We start from the raw sequence: 24,446 nt of genomic DNA, 5'->3' as shown, positions 1-24,446 counted from the left end.
CTATGCTGCCAAAATCCAGTTTTTCCAAATTCATTGCATTTTCTACGCACTGATAATAAACTATCAGAAAGAATATTGAGAAAACAATCTTATTTATAATTTCATCAAAAGAATAAATACCTAGGAGCAAATTTAACCAAGGAGATGAAAGACCTGTACACTGAAAACCATAAGACATTGATGATAGAAATTGAAGAATATACAAATAAATGGAAATATATGCTGTGCTTATGGATTGAAAAGAATAATATTAACATATCCATAATACCCAAAGCAACCTACAGATTTAATGCATTCCTATCAAACACCCAATGCCATTTTTTCACAGAAATAAAGCAAACAATCCCAAAATTTGTATGGGAACACAGAAATCACAAATAACTAAAGCAATCTTGAGAAAAAGAACAAAGTTGGAGGCATCACAGTTCCTGATTTCAAACTACATTACAAAGCTACAATAATCAAAACTGTATTGTATTGTTATAAAAACAGACACATAGATCAAGGAAACAGAATAGAGAGCCCAGAAATAAACCTATGCATATATGGTCAATTAATTTACGACAAAGGAGTCATTAATATGTAATGGGGGAAAAGACAGTCTTTTCAATAAATGGTGCTGGGAAAATTGGAGAGTCACATTAAAAAAAGAAAGAAAAAGAAAGAAACTAGACCACTATTTCACCCCATATACAAAATTTAACTCAAAATGGATAAAGACTTGAATGTAAGACCTGAACATAAAACTCCTAGAAGAGAACATAGGCAGTAAGTTCCTTGACATCAGTCGTAGCAATGATTTTTGGATCTGAATCAAAAGCAAGGTAACAAATGCAAAATAAACAAATAAGACAACATCAAAGTAAAAAGCCTCTGCATAGCAAAGGAAATCATTAACAAAATGAAAACCAATATACCAAATCGGAGAAAATCTTTGCAAATCACATATCTGATAAGGGATTAATATCCAAAATGTAAAAGAACTCATACAATTCAATAGCAAAAAAATAAACAATCCAATGAAAAACTGTGCAGAGGATTTAATAGGTATTTTTCCAAAGAAGACATATAGATGGCCAACAGGTACATGAAAAGGTGCTCAACATCACTAATCATGGAATGCAAATCAAGACCACAATAAGATTATCACTTCCCACTTATTAGAATGGCTGTCATAAAAAAGACAAGATAAAAGTGCTTTTGAGGATGTGGAGAAAGGGAACTCTGTGCATTTTTGGTAGGAATGTAAATTGGTGCAGCCACTATAGAAAACCGTATGACGTTTCCCCCCAAATTAAAAATAGAACCACCATATTTCCAGCTATTCTATTTCTAGGTATTTATGCAAAGGAAATAAAATCACTGTCTTCAAAAGATAGCTGTATACCCGTGTTCACTGCAGCGTTATTTACAATAACCAAGACATGGAAACAATCTATGCACACATCAACAGATGAATGAATAAAAAAAGTTATATATACAGTTATGTATATGTATGTGTGTGTGTGTGTGTGTGTGTGTGTGTGTGTGTGTGTGTGTGTGTATAGTTAAGCCGTAAAAAAGCAGGAAATCCTGCATTTGCAACAACATGGGTGGACCTTGAGGGCATTATGCTAAGTGAAATAAGTCAACAAATACTCTATGATCTCACTTATATGTGGTATCTTTAAAAAATGAACTCAAAGATACAGAGATTGATGGTTGCTAGTGGTGGGGGAGGTGGATCAAAAGGTAAAACTGTTCACATATATAATAAATAAGTCCTGAGGATCTAATGTACAGCATGGTGACTATAGTTAATAATGCTGCATGGCATATTTGAAAGTTGCTAAGTGAGTAGATCTTAAATGTTCTCAATCACAAGAATAAAAAAATCTAAGTATGGTCATGGATGTTAATTAGACTTACTGTGGTGATTATCTCAAATCATTATGTTATATACCTGAAACTAACATGTCAGTGATATCTCAATTTAAAGAAAACAGAAAAAAAAAGCTTAATTCACCTTGTACCCATACTAACCTCCCTTTCTTGCCTACTAGCAATTAGAAAACCAGTTGTATTATCCACTGGGCTACTGGTGAACAGCCATCTTGTAATTCCACAAAAACCCAAAACCTGACCCCAGGAAAGCTAGTAGTAGGAGCTGGCATGTTTAGGGACTATAGATAGTTTCCATGCCCCTCTTGCTCCTGGGTTTTCAAACTGTGAATTTCCCTTTTTGGCTGCCTTTTGTCTGCCAGAGGCCAGACTATACAGCTGTTTGGCAATGGAAAGAAGAAAGGCATACTAGGCAAAATCCTGACAGTTCACCATGGCCGTATCTCCTGGGTTTTGTGCAATGTCCAGTTTTTACAGATGTCTCTTAAGTTGAAAGAATTATTTTTTCTTGTTGAAATAACAGGTATTCGACACTGTGACTTTTGCTTTTTATAATACGTTACTGAAAGGAAAAGAAACTCACATGCTGTTGAGGGCAGGGAACAAGTAGGTTAAAAAATAAGACTAGGTGTAAATCTCTCAATACAATGCAGATATTAAAAGAAGAGATTTCTGCTTTAAATTGAGACCCACTAGAAACCATGAACTGATACAGGACATAGGAGTGAAGTTCCTTCAAAGTGTTTTTGTCCAAGCTTGTATCATCAACTAACCCAGCCAACCCCAGTATCAGCACCATAGCTGACTGTTCATACTGCGGAACTGAATGAGCGGATCTGGCAAGGCTACTGATGCTATAAGTTTTGCCCCATTCTCCAATAATGGGGATCCAAAAATTCTGATCTCCCTACTTCCTCAAATTCTTCTTTTTTCCTCAACTTCCTAAAATAACTGTGAATATCTCAATCTTTGATCATTATTCCTTGGATGTTCTCTATGCAAAAAATAAGGTATGATTATAAATTTAGATGATGGTACAGTAGGGTAACACCCAGCCAGGGTCTGAATATCTGGATATATGGGATCTTGTAACAGGGTAAATAGGGATCCTGTGTTGCCTTATTGCCTTGAGATGACTAATAAAGAATAGGTATTTTCTTTTTCCCAAATAAAATTAATCACTGAGATGAAAAGAAGCCACAGACTATTGAGGTTTTACATAATTAACTCAAGCATTTTAAAAATTGTGTTTGTTAGGATATTAATACAGTGTAGATATTCATATCTCTTCAATCCAAACAAAAACAAATTAACAGTGGTAGAAGCAATATTCCTTTAAATAAAAAAAATAAATGTAAGAAAACAGCAAATACACTTAAGCCATTGTTTACATCATTTGAAATACTCTCTGTGAGATACTTTGTGCCCTAAATACACATAAAAACATTTTTGCTATTTTTTTAAATCCAAATACATATTTTTAACTAATGAACGCATACTTCTATTCAATAAGTAAACTGTCTTTACAAATTTGGAGAAAAAAATATGATCAGAAGGAACTTGGCTTACAAAATATTAACAATCTAAATTTCAAGTAATTAAAATAATTTAGAATAGTTTAAGAATACACAGTGGTTAAAGGACAAGTATAAGCAGTCAAATAATTAACCTAGATTGATATGAGTATTTGATTTATGCTAAAGGTGATAGTAAAGGTTAGATAATTCAATAAATGATGTCACAAAATTAACTATCAATTTGCGAAAACATTATTTTTGATCCCTACGTCACACCAACTTAATTCCACATAGAATTGTGAAGATTTACATAAAGGAAAATAAGAACTACATACATTCTAAAAGATAACGAAACTGAATATCTTTATACTCTTGGGGTGGAATGCACCTTTTTATATATAAGAAAATTTAAGATGACATTAAAGTCTTAAGGACAGAATAGATGCTGTAGAAAACCAAGCCACTGATACGGAGCACAAGCGAAAACACAATTTCCTAGAGTGAAGAGAAGTACATACACTCTTAGAGCAGTTTGTGAAACATAATGACAGGTAAGTAGGAAAACAAAGGTGACAGTTATTCCATGGAAGAAAGAATTTAGAACAAAGGAAGCAAATATGAAAGATCTAATATACCAAAAGAAAGCATTCCCAAAGTCTTGAGTTAACAGAACAAAAGAACATACAGAAGTGATAAAAACCACTAAAGTAAGATGCACGAGGTTACCCCACTAACAACTGGTACACCTGGACTTTGAATCCAGACCTGACTCACTCACATAGTAGGTGCTCAAGCTCATCTTCTCAAGGTGCTCAAGCTCAAGTTCTTCTTCCTCCCCAATATGTGTCAACTCGCCATTAAAAAGAAATCTCTCTACATGCAGTGCAGTACCATGGATTGCATTCTAGATCAGAAAAGGAACATTATTGGAAACCTGGTTGAAACTCTAAGAGAATCTGGAGTTCAGTTAATGGTAACATGCCAATGTTAATCTTTCAGTTTTGATAATTATACCATAATTATGTTAAGATGTTAGTATTAGAAAACTGGTTAAAGGGTATGCAGGTGTACAACTTTACTATAAGACTAAATTATTCAAAATAAAAAGTATGCTAAAAATTAAATATCTCAAAAATTGTGCCTTCGTACTATCTTAAACGTATAAGAGATTTATTGCATACAGTCACATTTTTACAAGGGTATGCTTTGCATTAAAGATTTTGATTATAACAGGTTCATTGATGATTTTAAAAATAAACCTCTGCCTCAATTATATAGCTTTTTTGAAAATATTTCTAAAATAACTTTTTCCATATCATTTTTCTTTTCATGTGGATAAAAATATAGAACACTATAAATAGCAGTCTTTTAAAACATGAGGTGATCTGGTTGTGATAAACTGCTTTCCATTTCTGCTATAGACGTGACAAAAATTCCGGACTTGTAACAGCAAGAATTAAATTTAGAGGATTAATAGAACTGCCTGATTTAAGGAGCTGTCAGATGAAAGAATCAGGACTTCAGAAATAAATGAATCCTAGGAGCAGAAAAGCTGAAGCATATAATTAAGTAGAAAGCTCAGTGGGGTTTGACTAGGCAAGGCAGGGGGGAAATATTGAAAAAGCGAGAAGGAAACAAAATAAAGGACATTAGTGAAAATCAGGGCTTATGGTGTCTTTGAGGAACTGAGATGTGATAAATTATGGAATGGGGAAATAACAGTAATATGAATAGTAGTAAATCAGATCATATCACAGCCTCATTCAAAGCCTTCCAATGGCTCCAGTCACTCAGAGCAGGAGTCAGAGATCCCAGGGGAATTTGATGACTTACGGCTTGGTCCCCCATCCTGTCTCCAGGCTGTGCCTCAGGGACTCCCGCCTTTGCTCTGGCTGATCTCCCCACCGGGGAAAGCTCTTCCCTCACACACATCACCATGGTTCACTCCTTCACCTCCTTCAAGTTTTGTTCAAATATTAACTTTTCAGTAGTTTACTACTATGAACACTCCATTGAAAATAGTGATCCCCTAGAATTCCCAACCTCCTCTACCCTGAGCTTATTTTCTCATAGCTGCTTCCACCATCTAATATTCTTAAGTCCATTGGATATGTTTCCCCAACCACTAGAGTGTAAGCTCTCAGATTTTTGCCTGTTTTTTTTTTTCACTGATGTTTCTTCAGTGCCTAGAATAGTGCTGGACACATAGTAGGTGCTCAATGAATGTTTGCTAAATCAATCAATACATACATAAGATTTCTTTTTCATTGCCATCGTTATATCAAGAATAATAAAACACTGGTAACTTTTCCAAAGTCATTTTTTGAGCAACCAGAATCATCTTTTTGTTTCTCTGTGCTTTCTGGGTATTTTCTGTACTGAACGATTACTTCTACAATGTTTCTTAAAAAGGTTTTACTTCGTAAAAGCCCAGAGAGCTACCAGTCTGTGATGATTTCAACTCAGGCCCATTCTCTGTCAGAGTCAGAAAGATACATTCTTTAGATGCCTGTTCTTTTTGTGAACTTAAGTAACACTTAGCTATTCCCAGATAAAGTACCCCATCATAAAAGAATTACATGAGCAGACGTTCAGTAGTAGCATCCACTAAGCTAATGGAAACTCTCAATTCCAACCTCCTCATTTTAAAGATGAAGAAACTGAGACCTAGAAAAGTTAAGTCACTTCCTCACATTCAATTCGAACATAGCTGATGAACAGGAGCTAGCCCTAAACAAAAGACCAAAATATTGCAGAATGGCCTAGCCCTAAACATTTTTCACTGCAGTAAAAGCCCAGATTGAAAATTTTCAGGTCGCTATTTGACCAAACCTTCATTTTCTCCCATTTATTTCCAGTTCATTGCTTAAAGATGCTTGTGAGCAGTTTGCTTCGTATTATTTGAACATTCAAGATTCTCTTTGCATTAAGATCACGAGCAGAGCAAACAATGTGACACCTAAATTATTTTAGCCTCTCAAGTGCCACTGTACCTCCCAGTACCCACTCAACATTCAGCCTCTTGCTCCAGCCTTTGCTTTCCCTGCTGAAAAAAGTGTGAGGCCAGCATATCTTACACATTACAGATTTCAGTGTTTTCAATGTTTGAATTCTAAACTAACTCTCATAAAATCAAATGGAAGCACACTTCAGAATCTAAAAATGCATCACTTCTCTTTTTCAAAAAAGCTAATTCTTTTGCTGAAAAATTGCACATGTGCCATTGTTTTGGCTTACGCAAGAAAAAAAATCTGGTGATATATATATACACACATGTATTTTTCCCCCTCAGAGGTAGCAGCAGCAGTTAATTCCCACGTACATTCCGTGGGTCCCCAGACTGTCGTCTCTGATGTTAGAGTAGCACACAGGCAGATACTTTGGCAAAGAGAGTCTATGAAATGAAGTTGCTGTGGACCCAAACAACCATATTGATTTTTAGTACAGTTCAAAACACAAGGAAACACCAGTTTTCTAAATGATACATGCTGAAAAGGACTGGGGGAACACACTGCAAATAGTGAAGAGTGAAGAGTGAAAAGGATAAGAGACAATTACATTAGCAAACATTGCAGTGTACTTTTAGGTTGTTTGTTTTTAAGTTCGAAGAACTGAGAAACTTGAATTGTGTTAACTGTCCTTGTCTGAAAATTCAGGATTGCTCATTTATGGCTAGTGTGCTCACAGCTAGAAGCCCGGGCATCCAATACACCTTCAGAAAATAAAGCCTTATAACCCTTTGAACATTTGAACATGCTCTTCAAAGCCCAAATAGCTATTTTTCTTAATTAATCTCTCTCTCTCTGACTCTGCAAATGATAGAGCTGACTTAACTACATTATAAACACATTATTTACCAAGACAGCATTCAGTTTGCTGCAAGCAAATCTTTTCCTTAGATATCCTTAATGAGACAAAATGCCTTTCAAGCCAGAGACCTTTGGAAGGGAGGTTCAGAATCAGGAGAGAGCAGCCAGGACTTACCATTGCCCCCTCACTTCTCCTTTGGACAACTTCTCGCTGCAGTCGAGCCACAGCCAGCTTCTCCCTGGAGAAACAAAAGCGCATGGTTACTTGACCATTTTTCTCAGAGTAGAGGCACACTGGCATGGCTTTGAAACATTCTTTGGAGGTCTCCAGAGGAACTCCTTCCGTGGTTTAGCTCACTTCCTCCACTAAACTTTCTATAAATATTTAAAGTGATTGGTCATTAGTGCATTGTTTTCACTGAGTGTCATGAAAGACATTTTTTGCTTTGGGTTTTATAATAGCCAAATAAATGTTGAATGCTGAGTAAAAGCTTCGCTTTAAATTCATTAAAATATATCATTTTAAAATGTTTTCTGTGTCCTTTCTGTATCAACTTTGCTCATATATATTTTCAATTATTTTTATTTCTTTCTTGCTCTATAATATAAGACGGGGTCATAACATACTATACTATACTATAATATAATATAATATTATATAATATAATATAATATTGGGTCATATATAATGTAATACCGGGTCTTATATTAATTTTTGCTCTAAAAGATGCATTAGAGTTCATTGTCCAGCTAGGTATTATTTTAGGGGAAACACGGTAACATGTTCACATTAAAGATGTGTACTAGAATGTTCACAGAAGCACCATTTGCAATGGCTTTAAACTGAAAATGCACATACCCTGATGCAATAGAATGGATAAACTTGGACATGGTTATACATTGGAATACTATAAGGTACTGAGAAGGAATAATCTATTCTTAATCACAACAACATATGGAATACCACAAACATTGTGTTGAGTGAAAGAAGCAAATAGAGAACAGAATTTACTTTATGATTCAGGTATGTACAGTTAGTTCAAAGACAGGCAAAACTTCTACCCAGTTTGATAGGACAAGAAAAAGAAATAAAAGGCACAAATATCAAAAAGAAAGGGGTAAAACTGTCTCTATTCACAGATGACACAATTATCTAAATAGAAATTCTAAAGAATTTACAAAACAACTACAGAAATAAGTGAATTTAGCAAAGTCACGGGACACAAGTCAAAACACAAAAATCCATTGTGTTTTTACATACTAGCATCAAATAATTAGAAAATAGATATTTTTAAAATCTACTTATAATAGTGTCAAAAACAAAATAGGGAAGAAATTTATCAAAGGACATGTTGCATGTTGCACAGCACAGCTACACTGAAAACTATGAAACACTACTTAGAACAACTAAAGGTGAATATATATATATATACACACACATATACATATATATTATTCACAACTATATATATATTCACAACAATATTCATATATATATATATATTCACAACTATATATTTATATAGTTGTACACAAACACATACATATAGACACACCGCATTCATGGATTAGAAGTCTTAATATTATGTCAAATTTTGTACCAAACTAATTGATAAATTCTTTCTCACTGGAATGTATAACTCTGCCAAACTAAATAAAGAGCAAGATGTGAATATCAGGAACCAAGGAATCCCATACAAAAGAGAAGAAAAATAACTTCTTCTTCTCCTTCTCCTCCTCCTTCTCCACCTCATTGTTATTATTATTTGTAAAAAGATGACCCTGCACAAACAAACAGTTATATAGGAATTTAGAGAACAACTAATCCTGGTTTCAGCAAGAGGATGGAAATAATCAGGATGACTCCCAGAAAAAACAAAGTTGATCAAAACTAAGTATGACTTCGCTCATATGTGGGATATAAAACTGAAAGCAACAAACGAACAAGACAAACAAATGAAAAATCACGGACACAGACAACAGTTTAGTGGTTACCAAAGTGTAAGGGGGAAGGGGGGATGGTAGAGGAGGATAAAGGGGGTTAAATATATGGTGATGGAAGGAGAACTGTCTCTGGGTGGTGGACACACAATGCAATGTATTGCAGAATAGTACACTTGAAACCTACGTAATTTTACTAACCAATGTCACCACAATAAATTTAATTTTAAAAAAGAAAAAAAGTAAATTAACCTATGTGTTTGTAAATATTGAGAGGACTTTTAGTGTTTCCGTCAAAAAGCCTGTTAAGAATCTGGGACTGGGACATGAAAATCTAAGCGAATCGCAATTATGAACTCTAGGAAAAAGTGATGTTATTCTGGATATGCAATTCTAGAATTCTGCTAGATTCAGCTGTGAATGGGATTTACTTCATTTTACCAACTCAATTAATTTAATTAATTTATAACAATGAAAAAATTAGGGAAAAGGAAAAGTGTTGAAAGATAGGTGGTATGGGAACACTAAATCCTTATCTTCTGTAACAGGAAGACAATATATAATGTCTGAAAGTGACCCATCTAGTAACAAAAGTACAAGCATATTATTTAAATACAAAGATAAAAAACCCAGAAGATAGAGTTAAAAAAAAAAACAAAAACAACGGAAAGTGGCTGTGTAGGGCAGTGAGATCTGGAGGTAGGGAGAGAGGGGTGTACATGTTATAAAACTTATCATTGTATTTGATTTCCAAACTATGTACGTGTATTACTTTGATTAAAAACTTTTCAAAAGTATGTATTTTTAAACTGGTTGGATTACTTCATTTTATTTTTACTAAAGACATTATGGTAAATTCAATGAGAGAAAGAGAGAGAGGGAGGGAGGGAAGAAGGAAGCGAGAGAAAGATAAGGAGAGAGATAGGGAAAGACCTCAACAGATTATTTACAAACTGAAGGCTCAGCACCAAGTGATTCATTGTCATGATCTTGAAAAGAAGAACACATTAAAAAGCTTTGGTAGATGAAAGAAAAATAAGGACTGCCTATAAGCATCAAGGAGCCTTCAGATAAATATTTTTAAATACATACTGCAAGCAGTTTAACATTCTATAGTGAGATTTTAAAATTTAAAAGTTTTAATTTTTGTACCTCTTTCATTGAAGTATGGCATACACAGAAAAATTAAGAAATCACAAGTGCACAGCTTGATAAATAATCATGAAGAGAATATATCCTTGTTACTACCATCTAACTTAAAATCCAGAACATTACCAGAGCCCCAGAAACTATGATGCTGCTGATAATTAAGTGGATATAACAATATCTGAACTCACCTACCTCATTTCTCTGTGTACTGAATACAGATATATTTAACTTCTAGTCTGACCTATATTATATACAGTTTGATATTTTCCTCGCTTGTTTATTCAGTAAATCTTTTCCTCCAAATAAGCCTATGCATTCCTCCTGGAACACAACAGTGGCAGCCAAAAAAATGCTGATTGATGTACTTTTGCACGTGGTCCGTTGTGCTGTAGTTAATATCTCACGGGACCAGCTGCTTCTCTGTATGTTGAGATCATACTTAGTTCATCTCTGTAATACCACTCGAAGGGTCCCTCAGTAGGAACAAAATAAATGTTCGTGATTTGTTGAATAAGGAACCAGTCACAGAACCTAATACCAACTTGCCTAGTATATAATAAAGTTTTTGCTAATACTACCATTGTGCATTTACATGGTTACAGCACACACATTTGCACACACGGTGATTCCCACAGGGCACCTTCTGGCTCTGGTTGGCCACAAAAGCTTTTTTTACACTCATTTAAAATTATGAAAAGCACAGCTTCCACAGTCTACCTGGTAAATCCTGAGGAAGCTTCAACAAAGTGAATTTCTATATAAGAACACTAAATAGGAGGATAGTAGAATAGCAGTGGTCCTATTTGAGTCATAGAACCCTTTTTCACTCTGAAAAATTATTGAGGTCCCAAAGGAGCTTAAATTTTTGTGGGTTCTAGTTATTTATATCTGTTACATATAAATGAAAACATAATTTAAAAAATATTTATGAATTTGTTAAAACAATAAACACATGTTAACATAAGCAAAATATTTTTATGAAAAAATAATCCTATATTCCTTAATTAAAATATTTTTCATGAGAAGAGCAGCACTGCTGTAAAATTTTGCAAATATCTTTAACGTGTGACTTAATGGATTCTCATATCTGCTTCTGCATTCAATCTGTTGCAACCACACATGTCTTGTAGTTTCTAGGAAACTCCGCTGTACTCTCATAAAAGAATGCAAATAAAAGATGCAAATATCATCTTAGTGTTACTATGAAAACAGTTTTGACATTCCAAATCCTTTGAAAGGGTCTTGGGAACACCCAGGATCCCAGGAACACACTTTGAGAATGCTACCCAAAAGATACAGAACTAAAAATAGAAGAATGTTCTGGAAAATTTCCTGGAATCATCATCCCTAACTGCTGAATCTTCAGAGAAAGATTTAATATATATGCTTATAACATGTTAATTTTTTACAAGAACAGCAGTATAAAGAGTACCTTTCTAAAAACAGAGCAAGAGTCTAATCTTAACAGTATCATCCTTCTAAATGATGAGTCCTAATATAGTTTAAAGGTTAGAAACATCATTATTTTATCCTTTAAATAGATTGCCTTTATAACACTATTAGAGATTATCACACAGTATATAGGTGCTTGTCAAATCTTATTCAATTCAAAAGAAAATTTCAATGGTTTTAGCCATTACACAGATTTTTTAAAGAACATTAATAAATCATGAAATTTTGTGATCTGCCCACACACTGTACTTTTTGGCGTTCGATAAAGAAAGAAAATATGAATAAACCAACATGAAAGGGTTATCTCCAATTTGGCAGCATGTTAGCCTTTTGATTTGGTGGAACAGAGGGTAACATTTGTAGCAACTAGAAACATCGACCCTAGCTTTGATCTCCCACCACGTGAACAGAGATGTGCCCAATTTCAATCAGCCATGTGGACATGTGTGACGTAAACATGGAAAATCTCAGGGTAGTCTGGGTCAGAGGAAACACAATCCCCAGTCCTAGCCTGGCAACCTAGTCCTGTTCATTTCAACTTGGAAAATGCTTATGTCTAGTTATTTGGGAGCTACCCTGATGGACAAGAGTTAGGTGGTGAAGCAGAATAAGTCTAAGAGCAGCAAATGCAAGTGTCACTTTGGGACCATGCTCTGTAATTGATTTAAATAATTTATGCAGGAAATGCAACACACAATGTCATGGAGCAAAGACCCCATAAGGGTTCCAAGTAACAGCCTAGGGTCTTCTGTTTAGTGGAACGGCAAGATCAGTGCCAGATAAGTCCCACTACAACAAAACAAACCAAAACAAAACAATTTTGAACTATTTTATATACTAGGTTTTTGAAATATTTCCTTGAAAAGAGGGTTTCAAGGCTAAAAAAATAGGATTTTTTTTTTAAGGTACCATACGTTCTAGCTCCCCAAGTTTTCAAGTCCTTGAAATTCCATGTGTGTGTATTTTATATCAGCAGGAGTTTTTCTCAGTAGAAATTTTTATTTTTTAAGAAAGATGAGTAGTCATTCTTTATTAAAATTAAGTGATGGAGCTGTTAAATGGGTGAAATCATCACTGATAAAATTTTCAGGATTGCTAGATGTTAGCATTTCCGGGTTCAAATGATCAACTTTATCAAGGTATTAAAAATAAATAGCTGTGTCTTTTTTTTTTTTTTTTTTACAGTAATCTCATTTGCCCTTGGTTTATTAGTCCCTTGGCAAACACATCTTCAATCCCCCACAGTCCCAATATATGTGTGAAACCAACTGGGACCAGTATCTTTTTCATGCAAATTTAGGGTTCTTAAAAACAGCTTTGTGTAAAAAATAAAGAATCCTTGACTTGTATGCTACCCAAGGCAAATTAAACACACTCACATACACATACACTCTTGCTCCTATCTGAAGTCCTTACTTAGCTGTCTGCTAGAAACTGACAACTGTGCTTTTGCAATGCATCGTTTTGTGTTTGTTGCAAAGCAAGTAGCTCTCATTATGAAGGTGGTACCGATTTTATGATTGTAAAACAAATGTCCAGGCATATTTTTTTTTTGAAAGCTGTGGGCTCTTATTGACAGAATAGGAATAAAAGAAGGATATAAAGAATATACACAGTGAAACAGAAGAGATCACAACACGTACTTCTCTTTCAGTTAAATGCAAAGAAAAATTTTATCTCTAACAAGTATAAAATAGAGCTACATTTCCTATTCAATTTTATTCATAGGCAAATTAGCCCCAGGTTTATACAGTCCTTCCATATAGTCCCAGACAATCCCAGCTGAAGAAAATAATAAACAACAACCAAATTATTGATATGAGCGATGGATCTGCAGATTACCACTGAAACATCTGCAAGTTAAGCCCAGGGAAAGGCTGTCCTCACTGAAACCAACAGGATGTTGGCATTTGTAAAATCCAGAAAAGACGTGAAACGTTAGCAAGTTTAGCAAGGCATTCCCCAAGGAGAAAGCAGCTTGTAAAGGGGGATCCAGTCAGTCTGTGACGTGTGGACACCTCAAACGTAAGGGCACCGCAGAACCATCTGTTGCATGAGTGTGGAAGGCAGGCCAGTCTTCAGGCCAATCACTGTTCTATTGCCACTCGAAAGGAAGCCAGCACCCATCTGAATGGGTGAGAATAAAACGGTGCAGCCCTGCTCTCCACCAGGCAGATGGTACCCCCCTGAGGATGCCCTGAAGGGAGAGCTGCACAAGCACTCAGGGTAAGTGTGAAGAATTATTTCTACTCATTGTCAGGCTCGTTGCCCCAAACTGCTCTGTACAAACAGTGAAATTTGAAAAGTGCGGCTCTAAAGGCACATCCGGTAAGCTGTCAATCTAGTAAACAAGCGGTGTGTTTTGATGGAACTGCCAGCTAATTTGGGCGATTTCTACTTGACTTCTCTAGAAAAATAAAGTATAACAACTAAGTTGCTTACACATGTATTTAAAAAAAACGTCTTGGGCCTCTTACAAACCCAAGCCAATATTCTTTATTGGGATAAAGATATTGTGGTATTAAAGAATCCTATAATACCCCACAAAAACAGCAACTTCATGTTAGTTCTGATTGTTAGGTTAAGCACCTATATTCTAAAGAATTTAAAGCTCTGTTATTTCTATGTATTATCTATCATCTATCTCTCTATCTATCCCTCTAACTTATAATATTCTGCTGACTATATAATCCAATGATGATGAAAATTCTAATTCATTCAGCAAACATTTAATGTGCATTTACTCTAGGTCTGGCCTGGGAAATAAAGACAAATAAGGTGGTTCCAAATTCAAAGAGCTCGGGATCTAATAGACAGAGAGCACACCTCAGCAAGCCATTGTCATTGTCATAAGACGTAACAAGCACAAGACAAGCGCTGGGTGTTCAAAGCGGCGTTTCAAAACCAATGTTGGGTAACAATTCCATTTAAAAAATCGAGAATTAACTTCCTTTAAATGGGAAGATGCATTCTACTCTTTCTAAGAAAATTATGTTTTAAAGTTCACGTTCAGGTTTTTAGCAACAAGTCATAGAAACACAGGTCTGTCCCTACAAATACTGTAGTTGTAAAGAATCTCTATTACATGTTTTGAATGTGTTATTCCCTAAATTCTTTAAGACTTTTGAATGTGATGGTATTGACTTCAGTCTAGCTCCAATCTCTGCCCCTTTTGGGTCATAACTTTATCCAGGTCAATTCTTACCTAGATAGTTGACTGACTTCTTTAGCCTTTTTCCACTCCAATATATCATGTCATAGATTAAAAATATAGTAGTAATGGCAATATTTATTGAATATTAATAAATATTACTATGTCAGTTACTATGTCAAGCCCAATTCTAAATATTTTACATGAAATATGTGAACCTCAAACAATCCCGCGAGGTAGGTACATATCATTATCATCGGTATGATATACAGCAATGATTTTCGATCTTTTTGGATTCAGAACCTCTTTACATTCTGAACAAAATCGCTGAGAACTCCAAGGAGCTTTTGTTTATGTTGGTTTTATCCATCGATATTTATTATATTCAGAAGTAAAATGGAGACTTTAAAATATACATTAATTCATTTAAAATAATAATATGTTAAAGGTTAACATAAACAACATCTAATTGTGAAATACATATAACATAGATTCTGAAACAAAAATTAGTAAAAAGAATGGCACTGTTTTATACTTTATAGATGCCTTGAATGTCTGGATAACAAAAACAACATCTGGATTCTCATATCTGTTTCTGTATTTAGTTTGCTGCAATGTCATATGCTGAATGAGTAGCCTCTGGCGAACCACAGTCTGCCCAGAAGAGAATGAGAGTGAAAAAGGCAAATGATGTCTTAGTTTTCTTATAAAATTAGTGTTGGCCTATATACCTCCAAAGTCACAGAGCCCCTGGAGCCCGCTGGTCCACAGTGTAAGTGCCGCTGGTGCACAGTAATACCTATCTTCCATGGGGAAACTGAGGCTCAAGGAGGCTGGAAAACATGTCCATCATGCTACTGCTCTAAGGTTTAAATACAACCATGCATGTTTTTACATATTTGAAAAATACCCATATATCCATTACTACTGTCTCTATTGCTAGGGAAGAAATCACAAATAATGCAAGAAATGATTGGGGTCTCCAAGGATGAAACACATTCTGGACTATTTTAATGCCAATCAATAAGAAAACCACTGATACAACTTTTCAGGGAACACATTGAATTCCAAGTGCTATGAACCTACATTTCTGGCAGAGTAGAAGAAAAACACTAATGATATAAGCCTATGCTCAGGCATAGGTTTTGTTTCAACTAACATCCCCCTGTATTTCTTCCCTACAAAGATCTCATCAAATGCCTAAGAGGAAATTAGAGACACAATTACTCCCATTTATACCACGGGGCAGAGAGTCACACTCTAAAATCTGTTTTAGAAGTTTCGATAAATCATCAGCTTTCCCCACTTCTGAATGTGGTGGTGACCTGGTACGTGTGTGAGGAGAGCAGGTCTGTCCCCCCAGGAAGCGTAGGCCCTTTCTCTGTACACACAGAGGCATCCTGGGGAGTTGCCCAGCACAGCGGCAGGACAATGCCTAGTGCCAGGTGCACCTGTCAAGTGGGCAGATGGAGAGACCGGTGGCAGCAGTCCCTGAGTAATGGTTAAATTAATTAGCCTTTCCAAAGCAGATTATTTAATTCCTCATCCGCTCTGATATTCAGAGTGAGAGCATATTTTAGTGAAACTTTTAGAGCATGACCCAGATGAAAATCATCTTTATACACTTTGTCCAATACATAATGTCAGTGTTCGTCTCAAAATCTTAAATCACCGAAAATTGCCATTTTATTACATAAGTTAGGGGAATCTCTTCACACCCACAATGCATAAAAGTCAGTAAGTGGAGAGTGGGTTCTAAATTGGTGACCTTCACATGATTTTATGCAGCAACAATGGAGGCAACGGGACTTAAAAGGGCCAACACGCACACACCACTGACTTTGGGAGAGAGTGGGAGTTCCAAAATGTTGTGCTGTGCTGAATAACAAACTCCCTCCTGAGAGAGAGAGAGAGAGAGAGAGAGAGAGAGAGAGAGAGAGAGAGAGAGAGAGAGAGAGAAAGGGAGATTTTTTTTTAAAAAAAGAATTGGTGTGTTGGAATATAGATATCATTAGTAAAAACAAACATCCTAATTTTAGTTGCCTATCTTTCTGGAGGTCTTTTATCCATGTATTTCTCCTTATTGGGTTTTCTGCAGCTTTCTAAAAAAATTTTGTTTCTAATTTTCTAAATTTCTTGAGTATTTTCCCAAAGTTTCCTAAATTTTAGGCCATGTAAGTATTCTCAAAATTGTTGTCCACTGAATGTTCTTCTACTCTCAAAACTGGAGTTTCAGATTGCACCCACGTTTTCATGTAGTGATTCACTGATTCATCCATAGTCCCTTGCGCCATCCAGAATACGGCAACGATTAGCTTACCTGGCTATCTCCCCTACTGAGCTGTAAGACCCAGAGGGCTGGAATTTTATGGTCTTTGTATGTCCAAGGCGAGAACACATCCTCATGTTTCAGGGCAAAAATGGCCTCACGGACTTGAAGCAAGACCACAGTCTGCCTTCACCTATATTCAGCATCAGAAGTTAGTTCCATGCCCCAGAGCTTAACAAAATGTGCTAATAAAACCACACAAGGTACCTGCAATACCTACGACTACCATCACACGGGTATGTTCTAAATATTTGAGATGTACCATATGCTCTTGTTAGTAAATAAGTAAACTTCTCCTTCTGGGTTTTCTCCTTTTTCTCTCTGCTTGGAACTGTTAGTTTTCACTGAAATAATACATGCTCTAATCACAACATTTCTGATAAATGCAGGCTCTACTAATTTACACCCAATAGAATTAAAGTAACCGCATTTTCTTCTCCTGTCTTTGGCCAGGGCATAGTAAAATCCTGAAGCTCTCCTACCCAATGTGTTTCCAAAATATATATATTAAAGCAAAAAACAAACAAACAAACAAACAAAAAGCTCCCCAAACTTCAATAAAGGAATTTCTATTCTTAACTCTTACAATAACTTCTTTCTTGAGTGTAAAGTCAGTTCAAGGACTTCAATAAAAGATTCCCTTGAGATATACTTTTGACGAATCATTGAAGAACCACTTCATTTCTTAAACTTAATATTCACTTCTGAAAAACCTAGATTTCCGAATGAGGAGTCCTTATGTTTCCATGTTTTCTAAGAAACTTGGAATTTCTAAGAATCCTTGGAACTTTTTCATTCACTGCCCCCATATTGCTTCTCTTAATATTAAAATTTCACTAAAAAGACACATCTAGGTCTGTTTTATGTCTGGCAATTAAGAAAAATTTTGTATAACAACAGAATTTTATTAACAATATTTGATTTTCTTCCATCAATTGGTACCACTTAAAAGTGATGGGCTATATGTAGTTTAATAAGGGAATTCTTAGAAAAACACATGGTAACCATCTCCTAAGGAGCATGACATACCTGTGGGTATGAGTGACAAGAGCCCTTATGTGGCAATTAATTTAGTTTCCATGGCTTTCAGTTATCAATGGCCCTGAAATCTCATTCTCTCTCTGTTTTCATGAAGGTCCCAAGACAGTCTCTGTGAGCGGATTTAAGCCATCTGTCTAGCCTCAGAAAAATAAGGCTTTGTTTTTAGGTGAGTTCTTGAAGGAAGAAGTCAAAAGAGGTAATGAAGGAAAAAGCCCAGTGGACTATTATATAGCATAGTCTATACTCTAAAAGCTCTTTCCTTCATTTAAGGAATGAGCCACACATACAAGGTAAATACCACTAAGCAAGATGGTGGTTTTTAGGATAGACTGGCAATGTCATCAATTCATTCCACAAATGTACTGCATACAAAGTTGGAGGAATTTTGCTAGGTTCTACGGAGACACAATGATGAGTAAGGCTTAACCCCTGGAGTCATGGAGCATTCTGTCTCAGAAAGCAATGTGTCTATATCCAGTGTTATGGGTTGAATTGTGTCCTCCCACCAAAAAAAAAAAAAAAAAAAAAAAAAATTTCCTATGATGAGACCTAACCCCAGGAACTCAGAATATGACTTTATATAGATATAAGGTCTTTACAGAGGTAATGAAGTTAAAATGAGATAATTAGATGCATGCACAAAGCCAAAGACCACTGAAGATTGCCCACAAATTACCAGAAGCTAGGCCAGAGGCATGGCACAGATACACCCTCCCAGTCCTGGGAAGGAAGCAACCCTACCGGCACCTTGATCTCAGACTTCTAGCCTCCAGAAAACTGTGACAATAAATTTCTGTTGTTTATGCCACCCAGCGTGTGGGACTTTGATACAGCAGCCCTAGCAAACAAATACATTCAGATATATTTCTATTTTAATATAAAATCTATCAGCTATATATGTCTGAATATAATCCATCTCTATATATAAACATGTACACATCACTTGGTAAAACATAATGGGAGCCCCAAGCAAAGTGTAATATATTTTCTGCAGGAGTGTTTACTTCTCAAGGAAGTCTTTATAGAAGACATGGCAGTCACATTTCATACAAGGTTCTAAGAGTCATAAAAAGTCAGAAGCCAACCGTAAGAATTTATGACTATCGAACTATAAACTATTTATTGCAAAGCTTTTTTTTTTTTAATCTCAGGAATGTGCATCTTTTACATGCCATAGTCAAGAAGACTATATGAATGATTCAATGGCACACTTCATATCTAAACCTCTGCAGGTACCATTATCTCAGCGAGAAAGACATTTTTAGTACTTTTACATTCATCTTCATTTTCTTTTTACAAAGTCTGCTGTGAGGTTCAGTATAAGATAAGGGGCTGCCGTGATGCTCTATTGTAAGAATATTGACGTAGCTGGTCTTCCAGGGTGGGGATGGTTTGCAAATACAGTTAGTGTGGTTGCCACCCTCATTACAGGGATGTGCATTGATCACTTGCAGGTGATGAGTTAGGTGACCTATGGTCTTGTAAGTGGTCTGTCTAGAGACAGAACCCATAACCAGCCCTCATTCACTCAGGTCTCCACCCAACAGAACTATTATCAAACCTCAGGAGCAATATACATTTTCGGATTTTTATAAACCATTCAACATAACCTTCCCTACACCATTCGGTAAGGATAATTTTGGATGCTTTGCTCATTTGCCAATTCACTTCGGTGAGTCCAATATCTATTAAAACCACACTCTCCTGGTTTCCTTTCAAAATTATTTTCACTATTGAGCTTTGTAACCTGATTAGATTCTTTTCTAATCTTTTCATGTGAATTGTATGAGTTTGGTTTCTCCTGTTTGCAAGTAACAGAAACAAACTCCATCTCGAATAAGAAAGATAAGGCATTTTATTAAACAGGTAATGGTATTCCAGGAGCAACTGAACCACTCAACCCTAGGAAGAGCAGGAACCAGGGCCCCTTAGGGGCCTGTGCAGCAAGAATTCATACACCTTCTCACTAGATGCTCTCAGGAGGCCTTTGGCTCAGGTTGGGGACTCCTGGTTTCTATTTCCCATCAGTTTCACATTTTAGATTCCATGGAATAAGATACTGATCGGCATAGCTTAGGTGCAGTACACACTCTGGATTGATCAGGGTCAAGTAGCACAGTCCTAGGTATGCTCCTCCCCGTGGCAGGCTGTGCACTGTTCTCAGAGAACTAAACAATTGTTAGAATCTCCCACGTGGATTGATCACGTATGCACTTCAAGTATGCCATCCTTTCTTTGGAAAATGCTTTCTATATATTTCCCAATTAATCTTCACTTGAACCCAATACACAACCAGATCTTATTTTTCAACTCAATAATTTTGGCATTCATTTTAAGTGCGCTAACTCCATTTGAGGTTTCCTGTTAAAATAATTGGCTCGAATTGAGCCTATATCTTGCATTCTTCATATTGTCTTGACCCCTCGACTATCATTGTGACTCAAAATTTTATATTGAGCACATTCCTCATTTCTTCCTTTCAGAATACATAACGAGCCTTTAGTCAATATATTGCTTTCTGTCTATTGTCTTACTGTTGCCACTGTCAGCAATTTACATTGAACACACTCCTAGAAATCTTATCAACTATGAAACATGGTGTACATGCTCACACACTATGTATAATATTAGAACCAGAGAGTACACTCTCAGGAGACACAAACAAATCAGGAAGTATCTTCCTCCTCCATTTCCTATCCATCACACCATTATCAGCAAGACTGTTCAAAGCGCCAACAATAAGATTTCAAAAAACACACAGGCACTTTTAAAGGAATACCAATTTAGAAAATCTAGAAAATAAAAGAGAATCTCATACTCCCCTGTATTCTTTGCAAACAATCTAATCATGGCCAAATACATATAATATTAAACTGGTATCTTAGCTGATGAGCAGCTAAAATGCAACAAAAAAGTCAACAATGGGAAACTTTAGAGGGAAAAGAGAAGATACTGATGAGAAAACAGAGCCTAATCATGTCTAAGAGATGAGAAATGAGTAGAAACCAATGTGTGAAATAATTTATGTTATACCAGGTAAGAGCCTAATGAGAAGGAAAAATATTCTCAGATATATTACCATCTAGGATACTCTCAACAGAGGTAAAATTGCTTTAGAAAACAGGAAAGCAACTATGCAAACAATGGCGGATTTTTAAAAAGAATAATAACAATACAACAACCAGGCAGAAAAATTAATTCTGTCAAAATAGGTTATTATAAACTTTCTGTTTATATATAAATAAACCTAAGCACTTAAAATTACCATGTTTTTATTGACACAGTAAGAGAAAGAAAAATAAACAAAAAAATGAAGGCATCTTTTGTATCTTAAAACAAGAGAAGGGAAAGGCAAGCAGCAAGTGATTCAGAGACAATAAAAAGCCACTTTCTGACAGATGGCAGACACCCACCATCCCTGAAGGTAGATGAAGTGGTGAGCAGTAGTAGCTGAACAAATTTTGGTTACATGTATGCTAAGTGAAATAAGTCAGACGGAGAAAGACAAATACCATATGATTTCACTCATATGTGGAATCTAAAGAACAGAATAAACAAATAAACAAAACAGAAATAGAGTCAGGGATATAGAGGGAAAAACTGATGGTTGCTAGATGGAAGGGGGTGGGATGGGGAAGGAGGTGAAGGGATTAGAAAGTACAAATTGGTAGCCACAAAACAGACACGGGGATATGAAATACAGTATAGAGAATATAATCAATAATATTGTAAAGATTATGTAGAGTGCCAGATGTGTACTGGACTTATCAGCGGGATCACTTCATAGACTGTATAGATGCTTTATCACTGCGTTGTACACCTGGAGCTGAAGTAGAATGATATTGAATGTCAAATATATATATATATATATATATATATATATATATATATATATAGATAGATAGATAGATAGATAGATAGATATAGATACACACACACACACACACACACACAGTCACGGAATGTAAAGTACAGCATAGGGAATATAGTCAATAGTATTGTAACAGCTTTATGCGATGTCAGAGGGGTAGTAGATTGGGGGGGTTACCATTTTATGAGGGGTATAAATGTCTAATTATTACATTGTTTTGTAAACCTGAAACTAATGGGAAAAAAAGAAGAATAAGAGTAATAATAACAACAGTTAATACTCATATAGTGATTATATTGCAAACACTTTACAGTAGGTTATTAATTCATATCATCTTCATCCTAAACATGAGATAGGTACTATAATTATCACCACTTTACACACAATGAAAATAAGGCACAAAGAGATTAAGCATCTTCCCCAAAGTCTCGGAGCTACTAGTAAGTGATGATGTCAGTTTGGCATTCTTGCCTCCAAAGTCCCCATTCTTAATCTTAATGCTATGCTCTCCATGTGATTCTAGCTGGAGTTATGATTTTTACATTGCATGTGGTTGTCCAGAAATATGGACACTAAAAACTCTATATGAATTTAAGGAGCCCTCAAAATCCATTTCAATTCCCTTTGGGAGACTAGAATTATGGTTAACAGAAACAGACTGTAGATCTAGATTACATGGGTTCAAATCCCAGCTCTTCCAGTTACCAGCCCATTGATCTAGAGAAAGTTACTTACCCTCTCTGTTAAGAGTGTATCATTATTTATAAACATGCATTACCCGTTTCTGTGGGAGGATTTTACTTCCCCCACCCCACTGACATCAGGCTTGGCATAGGACTTGCTGTGGCCAATGAAATGTAAGTGGAAGAAACATGTGTAACTTCTGAGCAGAACGTGAAGAGCCAGCACAAGGTCTGCCATGTTTTCTTCTCTCATTATGACCAGCAATGTTTGAGAAAGAGGTTGGCCTGGTTCTTGGAGTGAGGATGCAGAGCCGCAGACCCATCTCAGACATCTAGCCGAGTAAGAAACATACCATCCTTGTTCTAACTCAGTAGGATTCATGGGCTGCTTGTTTCTGAGCCATAACTGCGTCTCTTGACTCATACACTCTCTTTGAGTCAAAGTCCTACCTGCTTCTAAGGTCGTTGTGGGGATTCAAGGAGTTATTTTTATAAAGCATGTAGAACAGTGGCTGACACGTGATAAGCTCTACAGAAGTGTTCAATCTTACAGTTACTTTCATCTATAATGGCATAAGATAAGTATTAGTGAGCCAGATACTCACCTGAAAAAAATGCAAGTACTGAAAAGACTACTAGAGAAAATATTCCCAAAGCTACGTACTAAAATCAAATGCTTTCCTTAGTCTCAAATCCTTTCAACTCAATTCTGACATTAGCTGGTTGCCCTCTGGGATTTTTGCAAACTTCTCCTTGTCTTCAATGATCCCTTATAACCCAGTAATCGCATCTATTGGTGGACAATTCTGGGATTTAATATGGCTGACCCAAAGCCTCCAGGCCATTGTCCTTTCACAAAATTTCCGTTGGCCATGAGGATAGCCCTCCACCATTTCCTTCAGCTATCTTTTTTGAAACAGAGTTAAACATCAGCTTTCCCATCTGTGGAACACAATTTTATTAAGATAATAATAGCTGCTATCTCTTTATGTAAGGAATTAGATAACTTTGACCAGTTTCTTTGTTTCGTGAGGCTTCGATTTGTTTATGTGCAACATTTTATGGGAAGGTTCTTGCCAATTAATGTTCCACACAACTTGTTTTGAGGGGACCACTCCAGATGTAATAAGCAGATACTGAGGCCTCTTATGCCCAAGAAAAAGATACTATGTGCTCTCCTTTAATCCATCTCAGAAATCACAGGTTACTAAAGTGAGGGCCCAAAGAGATTTTTGACAGCACCACCCTCATTTTAGAGATGAGAAAATGGAGGGTCCAAGAGGCTGAAAATCTCCAAGACAAAAAAAAAACTCAGGTGAAGAGCAAAACCCAATAGAACAGAGTCATTATCCAAGGGAGCCAAATAGTGTTGTTTCCAGGGCTGATTGCATTTACTAGAAAAACACTTGGAAACATGAGTATATCTGAATAGACTGAAAAACATGTTAAATGCCCAATTAACAAATTCATTCACTCCCTATTACTGAGCACTTTACTGGGCTTTAATCTGACCTATTCATAAAAGCCAAAGAGGTTACTCATAAAGTTACAATAACAGAGCCCCATTTTGCTACGCTCATATGTGAAGCAGGTTCGTAAGATTGAGTCAGTATCAGGGTTTA

At 35.9% G+C, this 24,446-nt stretch overlaps 1 protein-coding gene across 1 annotated transcript in view; it reads right to left on the bottom strand.

The window, feature by feature from the left end:
- NCKAP5 (NCK associated protein 5) overlaps positions 1 to 24,446 on the bottom strand; it is an 826,259-nt gene that overhangs the window by 485,712 nt on the left and 316,101 nt on the right. Inside the window, exon 4 of the mRNA XM_033113039.1 lies at positions 7,383 to 7,446. Coding sequence (XP_032968930.1) covers positions 7,383 to 7,446 — 64 coding nt within the window. The remainder of the gene's footprint in view (positions 1 to 7,382; positions 7,447 to 24,446) is intronic.

This window comes from Rhinolophus ferrumequinum, chromosome 8, assembly GCF_004115265.2.
Source record: "Rhinolophus ferrumequinum isolate MPI-CBG mRhiFer1 chromosome 8, mRhiFer1_v1.p, whole genome shotgun sequence".
NCBI classification, from domain to species: domain Eukaryota; kingdom Metazoa; phylum Chordata; class Mammalia; order Chiroptera; family Rhinolophidae; genus Rhinolophus; species Rhinolophus ferrumequinum.
Note: the sequence above shows the minus strand (reverse complement) of the source record. Positions and strands in the feature narration are given on the sequence as shown.